This window comes from Lycium ferocissimum, chromosome 3, assembly GCF_029784015.1.
Source record: "Lycium ferocissimum isolate CSIRO_LF1 chromosome 3, AGI_CSIRO_Lferr_CH_V1, whole genome shotgun sequence".
Lineage (NCBI taxonomy): Eukaryota > Viridiplantae > Streptophyta > Magnoliopsida > Solanales > Solanaceae > Lycium > Lycium ferocissimum.
Window position 1 is genome coordinate 6,535,542 of NC_081344.1, and position 18,747 is coordinate 6,554,288.

The 18,747-nt window shown below is 34.0% G+C and overlaps 2 protein-coding genes across 2 annotated transcripts; both read left to right on the top strand.

The window, feature by feature from the left end:
• The first annotated feature begins 849 nt into the window (after positions 1-849).
• LOC132049477 (vacuolar protein-sorting-associated protein 37 homolog 1-like) lies at positions 850-7,292 on the top strand. Its single transcript, XM_059440295.1, has 7 exons — positions 850-1,021; positions 2,943-3,164; positions 4,973-5,060; positions 5,707-5,746; positions 5,825-5,871; positions 6,009-6,129; positions 6,906-7,292. Exons 1-7 carry the CDS (start codon positions 1,005-1,007, stop codon positions 7,061-7,063), a joined length of 693 nt encoding a protein of 230 aa, XP_059296278.1. The 5' UTR covers positions 850-1,004; the 3' UTR covers positions 7,064-7,292.
• A 4,724-nt stretch (positions 7,293-12,016) lies between these two features.
• Positions 12,017-17,965, top strand: LOC132049481 (carotene epsilon-monooxygenase, chloroplastic). The gene is made up of 9 exons (XM_059440304.1): positions 12,017-12,644; positions 13,739-14,035; positions 14,118-14,315; positions 15,151-15,252; positions 16,402-16,542; positions 16,637-16,744; positions 17,250-17,332; positions 17,428-17,590; positions 17,685-17,965. The coding sequence occupies exons 1-9, from the start codon at positions 12,153-12,155 to the stop codon at positions 17,742-17,744; spliced, it is 1,644 nt and encodes a 547-aa protein (XP_059296287.1). The 5' UTR covers positions 12,017-12,152; the 3' UTR covers positions 17,745-17,965.
• The last annotated feature ends 782 nt before the right edge of the window (positions 17,966-18,747 follow it).

Here is an 18,747-nt window from a genome sequence, read left to right on the forward strand (position 1 = left end):
AAAACTTCATGTTTGCAACCCAAAAAGACAGGTTTCCAGATCTATCAAACCTTCTAACAATTGTAGATTTTTTTTTTTGTGGTTAAAAACAATTGTAGACACTATCATGTAAAACAAAAACAACAAAGATCAATTCATTTTAAGTTTCAACTCTATTTTAGATAAAACCAACATTACTGAAAAGCTACAAGTGTTTCTCTTCAATTTAATAAAGCATAATGAAAACTAGGCTCAATTGCACATCACGGTGCAAAGTTTCCAAGTGTTGTCTTCACCAATTTGATATAAGAATAGATTGGCATAAAGATGTAACAATGTAATAATATGAGGAACTATAAGTTTGTGAAACTGAAAGCTAAAGAAAGAAAACACTGTCTCTAAATTGCCTTGAGTCAATGTTGTTCCACTCTTTGGAACAAATTGAACAACAACACTCAAGGAATCAAATGTTTTTTTTTTCTCGAGTCATTGTTTGCTAACTCCACCATTTGATTTCTACTCTGCAAAGAAAAAATATACTTGATAAAGACTTGACATGTAGTGGAAGCTATTTTTTCAAGTTAAAAACAATAGATGTTATCTTGTGCCCTATGTGCAGGGGAACGAGACAAAAAAGAATTGTTTCAGCTTTTAGATTGAATATTATTTAATGATTTTTTATTTATATTCCCCATTTTGTCCTCATGTGTAATTTATAAAAAGAGTAGTTTTACTGTTTTGCAAAAAATTGAAAAGGTTAGGGTGCAAGTTATAAAAAAAATAGAAAGGATAGGGTGCAAGGCACACACTAACAAAAAGAAAGGATTGGGTACAAGGTTGCAAAATGCCACGGAGTATATATACACGAAAAGAAGAAAATAAAACAGTAGTTACAATAGAAAATTGCTGTGAAAATAGATACGCTGTTTCTTTGAAGTTTTATTGCAAAGGAAAAAAAGAAAGGAAAGTTGAAAAAACGACTATCTTCCTTTTTAAGGTTCCATTTTCTTGTGATTGTCCCAATTATGTTCAACAAACTCTGGTAACATTTCTGTGTTTCTATTTCCTTTTTTGTTATTCCATCGTTAAATCGCGTTTCATTGTTGAAATTAGGGCTCATTTTACTATAATTCCTGTTTTGATCTTCTCTTTTGTTTGCCGGATGATATATTTTCTTAATTTGTTAAAAAAATCGTTTATTTCTTACTATCAGTTCGGGTATTTTTTTTGGTGATTTGGATGTGGATTTAGGGATAAGTGTGGGATTTTGGGGAACATCTAGTTTTATAGAATTCTTAATTTATTCAAAGTTTAAATCATAGTGTATTTCCTTATAAGAAATAAATATAGATCATACTTCCACCGTCCTAATTGAAGTGTCTTAGTTTGTCTGGGCACAAAGTTTTAAGAAATATAAGGAGATTTTGTAATCTTGTAGTGTGTAATGTACTCAAATGTCTTTTGAATTTTGTGGTTTTAAACTTGTCATGTATGGTGTTTGAATTGTCAACTTACTAAATATAGAAAGCGGCACTTTGGGACAGATCAAAACTGAAAGTAAGACACTTAAATTAGGACGGAGGGAGTAATAAATAAATCATAGAATATTTGAATAAGACGTGCCAAAATTGAGAAGATTGATTTAAATGATTCATAGAGTCAGCTTTGATTTGTTTGTTATTGTCAGGAATCAGGAGAAATTCATAATGTTAGACGTCTATTATAGCAATTTATACTTTGATAAGGAATTGGTTAAATATGAGGCTTGGGATCATTAGCTACTGTATAATTGGAGGAACTTCAATTCTCTTGTTGGTCTCCACCTATTGGAGCTTTTAGTAAGGCAATCTTATTGGTGTTTACTGTCTTGTACTGTAATATGGTAAGTGAAGGCGCTAAAAGGGGCCGGGTTAGACATAAAATTACATGGAAGGAAGTTGCTTTGAAAGACCTACATATGCTTTGTACCAATGCAGACTTAGCTAAAGATAGAGCGCAATGGAAGAAAAAGATCCATATAGGTGATAGCTACAAGAAGTGGGGATTCATATAGCTGACCCCAACTTGTTTGGGACTGAGTCGTAGTTGTTGTTGCTTGTACTGTACTTTTACCAGGCAGATTTGGGCAATGTTCTTGAGTCCAGAGGGTCATGCCAGGGTGCATAAAACTTTGCTTTATGGAGCTGGCATGAGTTGTACTCTTCTAAGGACAGCAGATTATGTTGGAAGGAAATTCCTACTTGCATTTTTCTGGAATATCTGGCAGGAAATGGATAATAGATGTTTTAATGATAGGGGAGAGATATCTTTTTTTTTTTTTTTATGACAAGGGAACCCGCAGCCGCCACCGTTTAGGTGCGCATGGGGTAAACCCCTCTCCTGTGCAATAGCCCGCAAACCACACAGGAGAGATAACCCGCACTAGGCAAGCCATGTGAGACGAGCTCGATCCAGAAGGCAAATTCCCTACTTTAGCAGGGTTTCAAACCTGAGACCTCCATTATGAAATCCCCATGCTCAATCAACTGAGCCACCCTTGCGGGTGGGATAGAAGAGAGATATCTTATGTTGTTACATGTTAAATATAGATGTTTAAAGAGTCTTCACTTATGGTGTAGGAAGAACATTGTGTCTGATATGAACTCTATGCTAGATCTTTTGTATTCCTTCAAGACATAGAAGGAAAACTTCTCTTTTGTAATTTTCTTGGGTACCTTATTAACACTGTTTAAGAGAATGTTTTACCTTTTTTTATAAAAAAGATTTGGTGTCTTGTATTCATTTTCCTGTAAGCATTCAGAAAGCAGAAAACTGTATGCATGTAATTTCATGTGCACCATAAGACTTGGTATCTTGCATTGACTTTACTGACATGGTATGCTCTCGACAACTAGGATGCATGAAATCATCTTATGTAAACTAAGTCATTTTTAACATATGTACCTTTTTAAAAATTCCTACAGGGGTGGTGGGCAGCAACCTCAGCAACGCCCACAGGAGGGTAATAATGATTCATGGTATCCACCATCTGTAGGAAGCTCTCAATCTCCCGGATCTTCCCGCCCTGGAACTCCTAGCTCTTCAGGCAGTTATGGTGTCCAAAGACCAACAGATAGGCCAAGCTCAGTGTCACATGTTTCCCCTGCAGAGGCTGCAGGCATTATTGCCGCTTTAAAAGATAAGAGGTGGGTGTTGGTGGATGTATATTATCCACTACAATGAAGTACGCGCACTGGTTTCTGTAAATTCTTTTTTTCCTTTTTTTATAAGATGTACATGATTTTTTTCTGTTGTATATCTGCATTTTTTTCTTAATACTCATGAAATTTTATCTTGACTAGGTATGTAGACCGGTTTCACGTTGACCTGCTAACATAATAGAATTTATATTTTTTCTAAAAAGGAAAACTAATAGAATTTATATAGCTCTCTGATCCCAATAAATAATTTGGTCAACTCCTGATAAATCTTGAAGCTGTAATGCTACCGTCATGCACTTGGAACAGTATAGTTCTCTTTGTAAACTCTGCTGTGCTGGTACAGGTTTTATTATTAGATAGCAGAGCCTTTCAGCGTAGTGGTTAAAAACTACTAAATACATTATGGACAATTGATGCTAATAGGGTGTTTTTTCTAGAAAAAATCGGAGTAGCTTTCCAGATATTCTGTTTTTATGAAAACAATTTGGAAACTAAACAAGAAAGAAAACAGAGTTGGTCCTTAGGTTTGCTTGATAGGCGAGAAATACCTATCTGTGCATCTTGGTATATATATCCTTACTCCGATTGTTTTCTAGAACAAGCGCAATTTTATTTTATTTTGGTTTAATAGAAGTGTTGGAGAACAGAATTGAAAACAGAAAACAGAATAATGCAAATTTATGTTTTCCACCCAAAAATAGTAGGTTATGTCCAAAAACTCAGTCACAGAAATGAAATAGTTATAAAATTATATCCAAACACTCACTTGAAGTTGAAAGAAATGTAAAATAGTTATCTTGTTTAAATGCTGTCTAATTTTTCTGGTGGAAGTTGTCCTCAGGTTTGCTTCATATGTGAGAAGCATCTAAGTTGCTCGGACTTGGGTGCGGGTATCCGACAAGGATGCGGATCTGAGGATCGGATTCGGTAAAATCTTAATTTTAAGATTCGGGGGTACGGATCCAGGTAGTGGATACGGTGATGGGATTCGGCTTAAAAAATTCAAAATTATAAAAATAGAGCTATAAAGATATTCCAATTTTTTGAGAGATATTCTTCGGAAAACTTACATGTATGTTGTAGAATTCAATCGTTCATTATCCAAGATGGGCGTTACAAAACATAAATTAATGGTCAAAATATCAACAAGCTAATAATTAATATAGAAATTATCCGTCTTTTCTATGAGAAAGAAAACATTTTATAAGTAGCAAATATTGACCAAGAGGAAAAGCTAAAAAGAATTGAAGGTATGCCATTTCCCATGTTTCAAATCTGTTTTATCTTTTATTTTGAGAAATCAAAATCTCAATTTTCCCCCCAAATTTGTCCATGGACTCTGGTCAAAGTATCCAATGTGGATTGACCGAATCCCACCCGCACCCCGCACCCGCACCCGTGTCGTGTCGAGACGGGTGCGGCAGAAAAAATGAAAAGTCCGTGCAACTTAGAGAAGCATCTCTATATGTTTCTTTTGTGCCTTTAGTGTCTGTGGAAGATATTGGTTGATCATTTTGTGGAACCTGTTAAGTTACCAGATGTGCATCCTTTTGACGATGACACGAAATGAACTGTAAGATTTGACTTCTCCGAAATTTCTTTTGCCAGCAGATGAATTTTTGAAAGTATTCATGACTGAATTTATTTGTTTTCATGCTGGGAGTTGGGAATGATAAAAGAGTTATCATGTTTTCTGGTGATTAAATAATTAAGGGAAGTGGTAAGCCTGTTTCTTCATTCTGCTTCACTTTTAGTGTCTAATTATCGATCTCCCTTCTTGCCAAAATTTTCAGCGTTGATGAGCTAAGGAACCTTCTATCTAACAAGGATGCATATCAGAACTTCTTACTTTCGCTCGAGCCTGTCAAAACTCAGAATAAAGTAAGAGGTTATTTTTTTCTTGTTTACCATTGTTTGTGTTGCCTGTTCTTTGTGCTCCACTAATATATCCCATGTGCCTGGTTGAATGAACAAATTGTTTCAGGCAGCAAGTATTCAAGTTATATATGGGTGAATTTAGTTGTCCTACATTTGTATGGGGTTTTTTCTCCATGAGTGGCAAGGGTTTTAAGTTAAAGATAAAAGAATGCATTGAAGCTGTTCCAGTGTTTCACCATCTTGTTGAGAGTTACTGTAGTAGTTTCATTTAATCTGCTTTATTGAGTTTTCTCTAATTTCTCACTCATGCAATTTAAGTATCATAAGATACTTGCAGATTTGGACAGTCAATGAATGTTGCCATTCCTCGTTCTTCTCTTCCATTCCTTCCTTTTTCCCTCTCTTTTTGGGGACCAAAATGGTCCGGTCTCATTTTAAAAAACCGCAGTTCTTTGTCTTCATGCTCGCTAATTTATACTGAGAACAGTTTGTTTCTTGTTACCAATTCTTCATACTCGCTTAATTTATGTGAGAACTTTGTTACCAATTACAGTCGTCTTAATATAGATTTTACTGTAACTGGTCTCTTCTCTTTTCACTGGATTTGTGCGATTTTATTTGACTGTTTTCCCATAAATTACCTAATCAGGTCAGAGATGATCTTCGGAATGAAACTCTGCAGCTTGCTAGTAAGTCTGGGTCACTTTCTAGTATCTAGAGGTTTTCACTCATTAAGCAGATAGATTCTGAATCCACTCTTTTTGCAGGGGAGAATTTAGAAAAAGAACCGCAGATAATGGAGCTTAGGAATCAGGTCAGATATTAATTTTTCTTTTTTACTTCCTCTGTGTGTTACTTTCAATTTTTAAATGAGTAGTTTGACCTTTTACCATCAAAGTTTTCATTGCATCTGAAAGGTCTTATGTGTTGATCCTATTTTGCTGATTACAGTGCACAATCATCCGCACCACTGAATTGGCTGCTGCTCAAGAAAACCTGCATGAACTGCAAAGAAGGAAAGAAGAGCTTTTAAAGTTTTACTCTCCTGTATCACTCCTCCATCGGCTACAAGGTAAAAAACAATGGAAGTACATAATGCTTTTTGGGGGTGGGGGTAGGGGTAGGGGTAGGTTTCCTTTTTTTATGGACAAGGCAGCTGGAGCAAAATATAATTATACATCAGCAGAACAAAATTAGATCTTTGATTTTGGGGGGTCTTAATTCTGCAATTTCAACTAGTTGAGGGGCTATCAGAAGTTCAATCTTGTCTAAACTCTAACTTGGATTTAGAGTAAGGAAACTTTTCAGATATAGAAATAGTAAGGATCTGATGCATTGGGAGCTTTCATGACTCGACAGGTGGGTACCGAGTACCTCTGCTTACCAAGGATTAGGTAGATGGAAAAAAATGTGTGTTTCATCTTGAACCTTGGTCTCCAAGTTTTTCACCCACTTCATTGACCACTAGGTGACACCCTTGGTTGCTTAAGCTTAGTTTCTTTTCGTGGTCACATTCCTTTGGGTTGTGCTGGAGTTTGGGGAGGGGAGGGGGTTCGAAAAATGCGAGGGTGACCTGTGTAGATTAGCGAACATTTTTCCCATATGAAGAGTGTACTATATTGTTCTCCCTAACCTTGTATGCAATAAAAAAGGCTTATATGAACTAGGAACTCAGATTGCATAGCTGATCAAACCATTCTTGAGAAGTTGCCTGATGGCCTTCAATGGTGGGTGTAAAATGTGGATAACTTGGGCACAGATTATTCTAGATTATTGTATTAGAAAACAATATTAACCAGACATGCAAAGAAAGAAGCATAATTAACTGATGTGTTACTCTTGATACAGATGCCATGAATAAAACAGAGGAGGAATCTGAAAGTCTGGAAAAACAGCTTCTCGAGGGGGAGATCGATCTTACATCATTTGTGCAGAAGTACAAAAAGCTGCGCCACATTTACCACAAACGTGCACTCACACACCTTGCTGCAAAGACACATCTATAACCGGCTGAATGTTGCTTAATATGATGTGTGTCAATATTATATAGCTGAGTCGGCCTTTGCTGCTAAAGCTATGTGTGAAAAATTGCTTCAAATGTAATTTTGTGATTAATTTCTGCCAACTTGGCCTCCACTGTGTAGCGTGATATCAGAGGACTATTAAATTACATTTTTTACACGACAATTAAGCATTACTTATTTTAACTATGATAGAGATATCAGAAAATGGTCAGTCTCGTCTTATCCCAGATTTCTGCTTTAAACATGCCTGTGTTGGTTTTTATAAATGACGGTGGTGTTGGGGCCAACTTGTGCACGAATTGACTTGCCGATATCGGGTAACTTTGCTCACCCAGGCTTGGATGGATGGGAAGAAATCAAATCTAATGTCTTCTGTTTTAGCTGGGATTGAACATGAGGTATCGCGGTTTTCCTATTCATTCATTGATCGCTGGGTCACACTTTTGAATGCCATGCCTGTGTTCGGTGTGAACTCGTGCTTTATTTGTTCTTAAAGCACGATTGTGTAGTCTCTGACACTTGTATATATCTGCTCTCTTCAACAATTACAGGTGAGAGTTTGCGATCAATAATGGCACTTACCAAAAGTGGCATCAACTTATTTGAAGTAAAATAAAAAAAAAAAAAAAAGGATGAAGGAATTGCAGAAAATGAAGCATAAACTTCACTGCACCCCAAAACAGGAGATACCTTAAATGAATAATAAAAACAGACAAGAAATCAGTAAAAGAGAGAAAAACTAAGGACAAATCGAATAAAACCAAAATTTGCCTGCAGCATAAAATTCACTAAAATAGCTACTTTTGAAACCTTCTAGAGAGAAAATGGGCTTCTCGCGATCCTTTGTCTAAATTAGGAATGTTATAGAAAAAATGACATTTTTAAAATTGGAACGGATTTTTTATGTTATATTTTACTTTTTTATAACAACAATAACCAACTTTATAACAGTACGCTCTTTGTAAAATCACCCTTCATATAACAACTATATGCTTTTTTTTGGTAATGTAATTATTAATCATTCTTTATAAAAAAAAATATCTATGATTACCAATAATAAGTAGTATAGATTTTGACCAAATATTTAATTTAATACCTTAATATGTTATATTTATGACAGAATATTATATATGAATACATATGTGGAGTTTGATGCAACACTTCTTATCATTGAAGCTTTCAATCGTGAGATAGGAGAGAAATTATTGCTCCATGTCATATATCTAATGGTGGAAGAACAAGAGATTATTGGTGGACAATTTCAAGTTATGAAAAATGAAAGGTGTGTGTAGAACCTATGCATTGTTGGTGATACTCCCCAAAACTTAGTCCCCCACCGTGTGGCAACATGAGTTTGTCTGAATTGGGTAGAAGGATGGCCCGGTACGAGAAGTATAGCACCACACGTATATATGGCCATCAGTTGGTTCCATTTAATTCTCAAAGTTACTTTTATACTAAGAAAGTTTAGTCCAAATTTTACAGATAAAATATTTAAGCATTATATCACCACTAAGAGAGTGGATTCTACGAAACAAGCTACAATAAAATTTCAATATATATTTTAGAGAAAAAAAAGTTCTCTATATTTAAAATGTGCACTTTAGAGCTTAAAACTTATACATTCAATTATGAATTTATTGAAATTGTATTAATTTTCTTTAATGTGCAGTTAGCGAAGCATTCATATCTTTGAGATTTAAAAGTTAAATATTTTGTTATTTTTTTTCAACATTAAAAAAAATTAAATTTTATGCCTCTTTTTTGCCAATAACAACTAACTATTATTTAAATGACAAATGTTGTTATAGGTGTATAACAATAATTTTTTATAATAGCTAAAAAATTTCAAACTCAACACCTAAAGTAGAGAGGTTTGATTGTACGATAACTGAATAATGAAAACAGATAAGAAATCAGTAAAAGAGAAAGAAAAACTACTGACAAATATACAAATCGAATAAAACCAAAATTTGCCCGCAGCATAAAATTCACTAAAATAGCTACTTTTGAAACCTTCTAGAGAGAACTAGCAAACTATGCCCGTGTAATGCACGGGATCCAATATGATTAATTTGATTACTCAATTTGAATTATTTTATTAAAGTATCATTCTATATTTTGTAAAGTATATTGTTGTTGTGATTAGTTATTATTGATTTCCTTGAAGGAAATAAACATTAATGTATTTTTTTTACCGTTTTTTGATTTATTTTTCCCCTTAATTTCTCAATTGTTATTAAAATTTGTCTTATTTTGGTTAAAATTGTCTTTAAATTTTTTTATATTTCGTTTATGACAGTTGACAATTCAAATATCGTATATGTCAAGTTACATGTCAATTTTATAATCACAAGATTTAAAGGATGTTTTATTATATTATACACATTTGTAATTTAGAACCACAAGATTCAAAGTCTTTCTTTATTTATATATGATAGCATTAGTACTATTTGTCCTAGATCGTAATCGTTACGATCGGAACACAAAGTATAGTAAACATGAAGTTTACTAGCAATAAAATTGGTTATCATATTGAGACTACAAATGATTGAAAGATTGAACATTTTCAAGTTACTATGGGTAGGAAATACGTATATGAAACGTTACTGTGGGGACTTAAAAAGTAAACACAATAATTTAGAATTAATGTTCAACTTCAAATGTATAAATGTTAGTAAACTTGAAGTTTACGAGTACAATTCTTTGCTTTTCGACAACTTGTTGTTGAATATCTGTTTAAATCTGGCTTTGTTATTAAATATTAAAAAAAAATTATCTTATTTTGATTATGTCCGCTTCTTTTTTATATTTTAATAAGTTAACAATTCAAATATCGTACATGTCAAGTTTATTATCATAAGATTCAAAGGATTTTTATTATATTATACACATTTTTAATTTAGAAGACACAAGATATTAAAAGTTCATATCTTTATTTATATACATTACGTTTGGCATTGTCAAACGTAGATAGCTTAAACCTTTGAGAACGGCTTAAATGAGAACAGCAGATGTTGTGGCACGAGATATATATATGCCAAATGAATGCTTCAAATGAAATGACAATTAAGATAAATTCTCCCCAATAGACTTAAAAAGTAAACACAAATATTTCCATTAATTTTTGATATGTGAAATGTACAAATTTTAGTCTCTCGCTAGCGATAATTAATTGATATGCATATGTATATACATGAGAAGAGAATAAATATTCGTGAATTATCAAAGAACGTAAAAAGTCAAAAGTGAACAAGTAAAAGTGCACGGACAAAATAAATATGTGTCGGGAGAATTAAAATTGAAGTGCATACGTGTAATAAATATTCCTTGAAAAAGGAAAAAGGAGTAAATGACATATATCCATGAAAAGCCTACGATTTATTAATTCTTAAAGAACGTGAAAAATAAAAAATGAACAAGTAAAAATGTGCACGGAGAATTAAAAATATGGCGCATAAGTCTATACATGAGAAGAGAATAAATATTCTTAAAGAACGTAAAAAGTCATAAGTGAATATGATACATCTTGGTAGTAAAAGTTATTGGACAGCTCACGAGAAAAAAAATGTGTCGGAGAATTAAAATTAAAGGATTAAGCATATGTGATTTGATCACATGAGAAGGGAATAAATATTAAAATGATAATCGACCTTATATCGTTGTGCGATAAAAAAATAGTTGTATAAAGTGTTTGGTACAAGCATTCATTACGTGTACAAATTGTAAAGTTTTTGGTACAAGCATTTAATGCGGTGTTAGTCCTCCTTAGCCACTTATATATAAATAGAAAAATGGGCTTCTCGCGATCCTTTGTCTAAATTAGGAATGTTGTAGAAAAAATGACATTATGTTAAAATGACATTACGTTACCCCTTACTATAACTATGTACCATAACTTTCAAACTAGCATATAAATACTTTTCAGTTTAGCTATGCATTTGGTTAAAAAAAAGAATATTTATAAATCATGTGTTTATAACCAAAAATCAGCCGAACACCATAAATTGTTCACGCCTAATGATTTTATAATTATAGTCACTTTTGATTTCACCAAATATTTCAATTTTATTTCTATTATCTTTTATGATTCTTGAAGTAGGCTTGCTAAAGCATAAATTTAATTATTTCTCTATTCTATTTAAAATTAGTTTTAAATCATATTTTTGATAAATAACTTTTAAGTATTCTTCAGTCATCGTAAATTACCAAATCTCCATCCGTTTTAAATTTATGTTTTTCTATACACTTATTTTTGGTCATTAGTTAAAAAGAATGACCTCTTTTATATTTGGAAACACTTTTTCTTTTTAATTTAATATGCATTTGGTTAAAAAAAGATTTATAACCATACAAAATATATGTGACTATTTAATTACAGTCAAGTTTAAAAATCTTTCTTCTTTCTTAATGATTCTTGAAGTAGGCTTGCTAAAACATAAATTTAATTATTTCTCATAAATTTAAAAGAGTATTAGTTAAAGGCAATCCGATAACTAAACTCCCACTATCATCGCGGACCCTATTAGTTAAAGCAAGAGGTTGTTTCTACGACTTGAACCCGTGACCTCCTGATCACACGGAAGCAACTACCTGTTAATCCAAAATTCTCCTTCAACTTACCAAATATTACTCTGTCTCAATTTATGTGGCATTATTTGACTTGACACGAAATTTAAGAAAGAAAGGAAGACTTTTAAAATGTGTAGTTCAAAATAAGCCTTAATATAAATATGTGGCTATAAATCATCTCATAAAGTTAAATTATTTTTAAATATAGAAATATGACATTCTTTTTTAGACAAATAAAAAGTAAAAATGATGCCACATAAATTGGGACAGAGGGAGTAGTAATTATTTATTATATTTATCAGCTGCTTTAATTCGTTAACCTCATCTTTCAAAAGTGAATATAGTGTTAGATACCCCTATATTTTTGTAAGGACAGATGATAATGTGGATAGCAGATTTCTATAACACACGTCTGAAATACCACTACACAGATATCTGCACCTCCAAATTTTGGTTCTTGATGAGCTGAGCAACAACATTCTTCTCCTTCACCACCACCATGCCATTTTCACTCACCACATCTTCTTTCTCTCTTCTAACTCACCCCACCACCCACCACCACCATCCCAAAAAACAACTGCCACGTCATCCACTTTCCATAAAAGCCTCAACTAACAACAGCAACAACAAACCACCTAATTCAACTAAGCCTACTTCATGGGTAAGTCCAGATTGGTTAACTAAACTTACAAGTTCACTTACGTTAGGCTCAAATGATGATTCAAATATACCAATTGCAAGTGCTCAACTTGAAGATGTTTCTGAACTTCTTGGTGGTGCACTTTTTCTACCATTGTTTAAATGGATGAATATGTATGGACCTATTTATAGACTTGCTGCTGGACCAAGAAATTTTGTTATTGTTAGTGATCCTGCTATTGCTAAACATGTTTTAAAGAATTATGGGAAGTATGGTAAAGGACTTGTTGCTGAGGTTTCTGAGTTCTTGTTTGGTTCTGGTTTTGCCATTGCTGAAGGTCCCCTTTGGACGGTAATTTATCCTACTTTGTTTGGATATCCCTTTTGTATCTTCTATTTATGTGGAATTTGGACTCAATGTGGTGAATGCTACTCCCTTCGTCCCAATTTAAGTATCTTAGTTTGACTAGCCACAAAATTTAAGGAATAAAAAGAGACTTTTGAATCTTGTGTGGGTCTAAATTAAGTACAATGTCCTTTGAATCTTGTGGTTTTAAACTTGCTATGTAATGTTTGAATTGTCAACTTACTAAGTATAGAAAGAGACACTCTTTTTGGGACAGACCAAAAATGAAAGTAAGACACTTAAAATTGGGACGGAGGGAGTAAGATGAAATCTAGATGTCCCCAAGATTAATCTTTTCTGGCTACTTTGAATTGTTGTAATTTGTCAGTTTTGTGTGTCGTATATGCAGAGCATAAAAGGGAAGCACACTCTTGACTTATAATGTCAAGTTAAGCATGGTAATAAACTAATGAAATATGAAGTTCTTGTGTAAAATTAGGTAGTTTGGCCAGTTTTCGGGTCTGCTATGGGTTTTTAGCCACCATTTGAAAAGTTATAGGGAAATAGCCACACTTCAATGCATAAATAAAATTTGGACAAAAGTTATCCTACTTAAAACACGGAAGACACTCTAGCAAATACCCTACTTAGACTAAGGAACGATTCATGGGGTTTGAAACTCCAACAATTTTTTGAACCCCAGGAACGATTTCATGGAGTTCGAAACTCGAGCAAATTTTTGAACCCCATAAGTTATTCCTGGCGTTCCATTTGTCAACTCTTCTAATTTCAGCAGCGTTTCCTGGAGTTGTTCTGTGTTTAAGTTGGTGGTAACTTTGTCCAGAACTTTTTCCGTATCAAAAGAGTGGCTAAATATTACTAATAGCTTTTAAAATACCGGCTAATATTTGATAGCAGGTGTTAAAAGTGGCTATTTGCCCACTTCTCCCATTTCTTGTGAACCATGGTTTATATGTATGAACGTAACTAATGATTGATTTTTTATTAAGTTATAATTGATGGAAAGTACAGTACCTTAGTGTAACATTATTATGGTAACCAATGTGTTGTTTTGAGCTTAAAAGCCTAATTTGATATAGGCAAGGCGAAGGGCCGTGGTTCCATCTCTTCACAAGAAGTACTTGTCAGTAATAGTTGATCGGGTCTTTTGCAGATGTGCTGAGAGAATGGTGGAGAAACTTTTCCCTGATGCAATTTCCGGGTCTGCAGTAAATATGGAGGCAAAGTTTTCTCAACTAACACTTGATGTTATTGGTCTTGCACTCTTCAACTACAATTTCGATTCCCTTACTACTGACAGTCCAGTTATTGATGCAGTTTACACTGCACTAAAAGAAGCAGAACTTCGTTCAACTGATCTGTTGCCATATTGGCAGGCAGGGTCTTCCTATACTTGAATGTTTTTCACCGAGCTTAATCTATCTGATAATTTTGACTAAAATCATCCATGTTTTGTAGATCAAAGCTTTATGTAAAGTCATCCCACGACAAATAAAGGCTGAAAATGCAGTTTCGTTAATCAGACGAACAGTTGAAGAACTCATTGCAAAGTGCAGAGAGATTGTAGAATCTGAGGGTGAGAGGATTAATGAGGATGAGTATGTGAATGATAGAGATCCAAGCATCCTTCGATTTTTGCTTGCTAGCAGAGAGGAGGTCGGTCGAGATTTAACTAATTTGATACTTAATTGATAGTTCCGTTTATGGATTACAAAACTTCGCCGAAGTTGAACTTCTTTTAGGTAAACAACATCATCTATGGTATGTTAAATGTGAATTACGTTGTTATTCCCAAGGCTGTGGCTTAGTGGTCAATAAAGTGGGTGAAAATCATAGGAGATCAGGGTTCAAACTTCAATGGAGACAAAAGCGCTAGGTGATTTCTTTCGATCTGCCTAAATTTTGGTGGGCAGTGTTACTGGGTACCTATGCTAGTGAGAGGTAGCAGGTACCTGATGGTATGTGCAAGTTGGCCCCGACACCACCAATATAAAAAAAAATTCTTACAACATCCTTATAGGATTCTGTTCTTGTTTCCTTGTAAAGTCTAGCAGAATAAAGGGGGCAGCCCGGCGCACGCATTGTTTACGCAGGGTCGGGGAAAGGACCGTACCTCGTTCTTAGTTTGACATCCATTAAACATTTGTTTTAGAGACTTCCGCTAGATTTGATGTTTCCTTCTGAAATAATCGTTATATGCAAACATGGCCAATCAACCTGATTCTATTTCCCTCAAACAGTTCCCCCCTCTATCTCTCTAATACAACAGACAATGCCATTGGTTTATAAAGACCATTGCCATATACAGTATTGTTTAAATACTCCAAAACTCTTCGAAATCCAAATCTCTCCTTGTGATTTTCAATCTTCGAATTGACATGTTTACTTCTTTTGGAAAAAGGATTAATCATAACATATCTTCTTAAAGACAAAATACTGCATGTATAGCTTAATGTGCATTCTCTGTATATGCTAACTTTCTAAATTTCAGGTTTCAAGTGTACAACTTCGAGATGATCTTCTGTCAATGCTAGTTGCTGGGCATGAAACCACAGGTTCAGTTTTGACTTGGACGTCATACCTGCTGAGTAAGGTATCTTTAATTGACCTTCCCCTTGCTTTGCATCCTTAGTCCCCTCTTAATTCATCAGTCAATATTTTTCCAACTTGAATGACAGCAATAAGTTGTGCAGCAGAGAAGTGCAAGGTTGTTTTTTTCTTAATATTTGTGTGCATATTTATGATGTATTTTCCATCTTATATTCAGCCTTTTGGACCCTTTTACATTTAAATATTGCACATGGTTTTTTGGAGGTAAACACTCACTGCCACTAGTACACACTTAGAAAATAACCCTGCTGTTCTGTGTGTTTATGTCAAAGTCATGGTTTTACCATTTGAACGGAAGTATGGTTCTTCGATGGGTGAAAAATTATTCATGCAAGCCAACCAATTGGAATTTTTTTATTATGTGTCTCACACAACTGACACTAGTTGTGCGAAGCACCTTTTTGTCAGTTGTGTGAGGCACATAATAAAGTTTTTCCCTCTAGCTTGGTCGTGCACTTTATCTTCAGACATTGTTGTTCATAAGTGTAAGTTGGAAAAGTTTCTTTTAACCTTCTTCCTTCTTTTGGCTTGTTAGAAGGGGAGCTATTTGAAGTCAACCTAATTGTTGTGAGTTCTGTCTCTATATCATTTACGTTAACTTAACTTCCTCCCCACCCACAAGACAGTACATGATTGTAAAGGTTGAATTCGAAGAAAAGATGTCTTAGTTTGTGATAGATGGTGACTTATCTAGAAAAGAGAAAGAAAAGCCTGTGAAATATGGTTCTCCCAGCAACAAATAAATGCCATTTGAAGAGCTTTTTCTTACCCAAGGACAAAACTGCTATAAACTTGCTAAGAATAGTTTTATCCTTATGTTCTTAGCTAAAAATTGCATGATGTCACTTATGGTAATGCATGTTAATCATCTTGTCAGCACTTTCAACCATATTCTGCTCTTTAGGAATTTTTAACAAGTTTTATTGCCCTTTTACCTCTATATTGGTGGAAACCCAGTTGTTTCATTCTTGGATATGTTTTCGTCTTTCTTTATAAAGAAATGGCAATCCTGTGAGCTTAGTTTTTTCTTATATAACTCATAATCTTGTATACAATAAAAGATGGTGCATGACGGAAACTATGCAGATTATAGAAAACCTGTTCTTCCCTCATATTTTATGTTCTTATGCAGGACCCTTCCTCTTTGGAAAAAGCACATGAAGAAGTTGACAGAGTTTTGGGAGGACGCTCTCCGACTTATGAAGACATGAAGAATCTCAAGTACTTGACCCGGTGCATAACTGAGTCACTCCGACTCTATCCACATCCACCTGTAAGTTCGTCGAAGTTATTTCTCCTTTTGGATTACTTTATCCTTATGCATTATCTTCTGATAACCTGATTTTATAGAGAACTGTTTTTATTAGGTCCTAATAAGAAGAGCTCTAGTAGCTGATGTGCTCCCCGGAAATTACAAGGTCAATGCTGGTCAAGATATAATGATCTCAGTATATAACGTTCATCATTCTTCAGAGGTAAAATCTAAGAGCTTTTTCTGATCTTTTACACTCTTTTTTGTAACTGTTATTGACCTTTTTTGGAAATTTAATTCCTTGAAATTGTTTCTGTTTTATATAATTTTTTGCATCCCCACTATAGGACATTCCATGTTCGACTTGGTCTCTAAGTTCTCTAACAACCATTTTCAATGATTTGTTTATTCTTTATTCCCTGTTTATGTGGATATATGGATCTACCTTTTCCACTTTGGCTTTGCTTAAATTAAGCATTTTCAATGATTTGTTTATTCTTTGTTGCCTGTTTATGTGGATATATGGATCTACCTTTTCCACTTTGGCTTTGCTTAATTAATCATACAATTTGGAGGGAGCTTTCTGGTAAAATATATTGTTCCACCATTTCCTCCTCCTTTTTTTTTTTTTTTTTTGGGTTGCATAATACATTTCAAGTCTCATTTTAATGGAAAATATCACCAGTACAGAAAATAATTTGTCTTCGCTGTCTTTTTTTTTTTTCCAGGTATGGGAAAGAGCAGAAGAATTTGATCCTGAAAGATTCGACTTGGAAGGTCCAGTTCCAAACGAAACGAATACTGATTTTAGGTATTCATTTCTGCCTTACCTTTTCTTTTTCCTATTCAGTTTATACGTTGCTTGTCTGAGTAGAAGATTATCGTTCATATATTTACTTGTTGCAGATTCATCCCGTTTAGTGGAGGGCCACGAAAATGTGTTGGTGATCAATTTGCCTTGTTGGAAGCTACAGTTGCTCTTGCGATATTTTTGCAGAACTTCTCGTTCGAGTTGATTCCAGATCAAAATATTAGCATGACTACTGGAGCAACCATTCATACGACAAACGTAAGATTCTCACCTAAAGAACTATCTATTTTTATTGTTTTAAGATGTGTAACGAGTTCTCACGATGTAAATCATTATGTCTTTCCCGATGCAGGGCTTATACATGAAAGTGAAGCAAAGGCAAAAAGAATCTGTTTTGGCTGCTGCTCTGTAAATTTTGTCACAAGAGAAAAATTATCTCGATTCTTTAGATAGACTGGACAAAACTGAATAACATTTATATATATCTATCAAGTACTTATATCAAAATGTAAGGTGACAACAGTAAAGAAATCATGTTCTTCACTCGACGATAACTGGAAAAAGACTACGAGAATGTGTATTGTTGATTGCCAAGACAAAAATCATTCTATTAGAATTATCAGTATTGCATAATATTATATTTTTGCTCTGGCATTATCGTCTTATTTTTCTATTGGAACATATTCTGTCATGCCAAAAATGCCAGAATATGCCTGTAAAGTTGGTTGCAGATGAAGTTATTGTTTTCGGTTCGAACTCTATATGTGTGTGTTTTGTGTAATAACTTTGTATTCATGAAAAAAAAATAGTGAATGCAGTTGTACTTAAGGTCATCTAATTTAAAATCTCAAATGACCTAACACCAAGAAACGAAAGGGGTAGAAACAAAAACAAAATATAGTAGATGTTAGAAGACAAATGAAAAAAGGTACATACATTATGTATATTTGGGGTGGGGAGTAATTGAAATAAGGCACATCAAGTATTGTGCTCTAAAAGCTTCCTTTCATGTGTCATTAACTTCACAAACCTTGAGCTCTACAGCCTTGTTCAATTTGCAAAACTTGAGCCTTTTGTATATTTCAACCTTTTGTCTGAAAATAATTTGATTCTTAAAAGATTAAAGAACCAAAGAATTAAAAGTAAAAATATAGACTTCATACCCTACTTATGGCCTGGGGCTCGGTGTACTTTTCTTTTTCAGATGATAATATTATAACTAAATTAATGCTATATGTCAAAACAAAATAAAGGGTAATCATGAACATTATGCCCTTGCATCCAAAGTCAATGAAGAGGATTGAAAATCATGAGCTCTCAGGTTTAATTTTCAGCGACAGCAAAAAATACTATGTGATTTTTTTCCATTCGTCCAAGTCTTGGTAGATAGTATTACATGTTGCCTGTGCTGGTGG

Coding starts and splice junctions, on each gene's coding strand:
- LOC132049477 (XM_059440295.1), top strand. Junction 5,061..5,706: donor CTGTCAAAACTCAGAATAAA/GTAAGAGGTTAT, acceptor TTACCTAATCAG/GTCAGAGATGATCTTCGGAA. Junction 6,130..6,905: donor ACTCCTCCATCGGCTACAAG/GTAAAAAACAAT, acceptor CTCTTGATACAG/ATGCCATGAATAAAACAGAG.
- LOC132049481 (XM_059440304.1), top strand. CDS start 12,153: ATGCCATTTTCACTCACCACATCTTCTTTCTCTCTTCTAACTCACCCC. Junction 16,543..16,636: donor GACTCTATCCACATCCACCT/GTAAGTTCGTCG, acceptor TGTTTTTATTAG/GTCCTAATAAGAAGAGCTCT. Junction 17,591..17,684: donor CAACCATTCATACGACAAAC/GTAAGATTCTCA, acceptor TTCCCGATGCAG/GGCTTATACATGAAAGTGAA.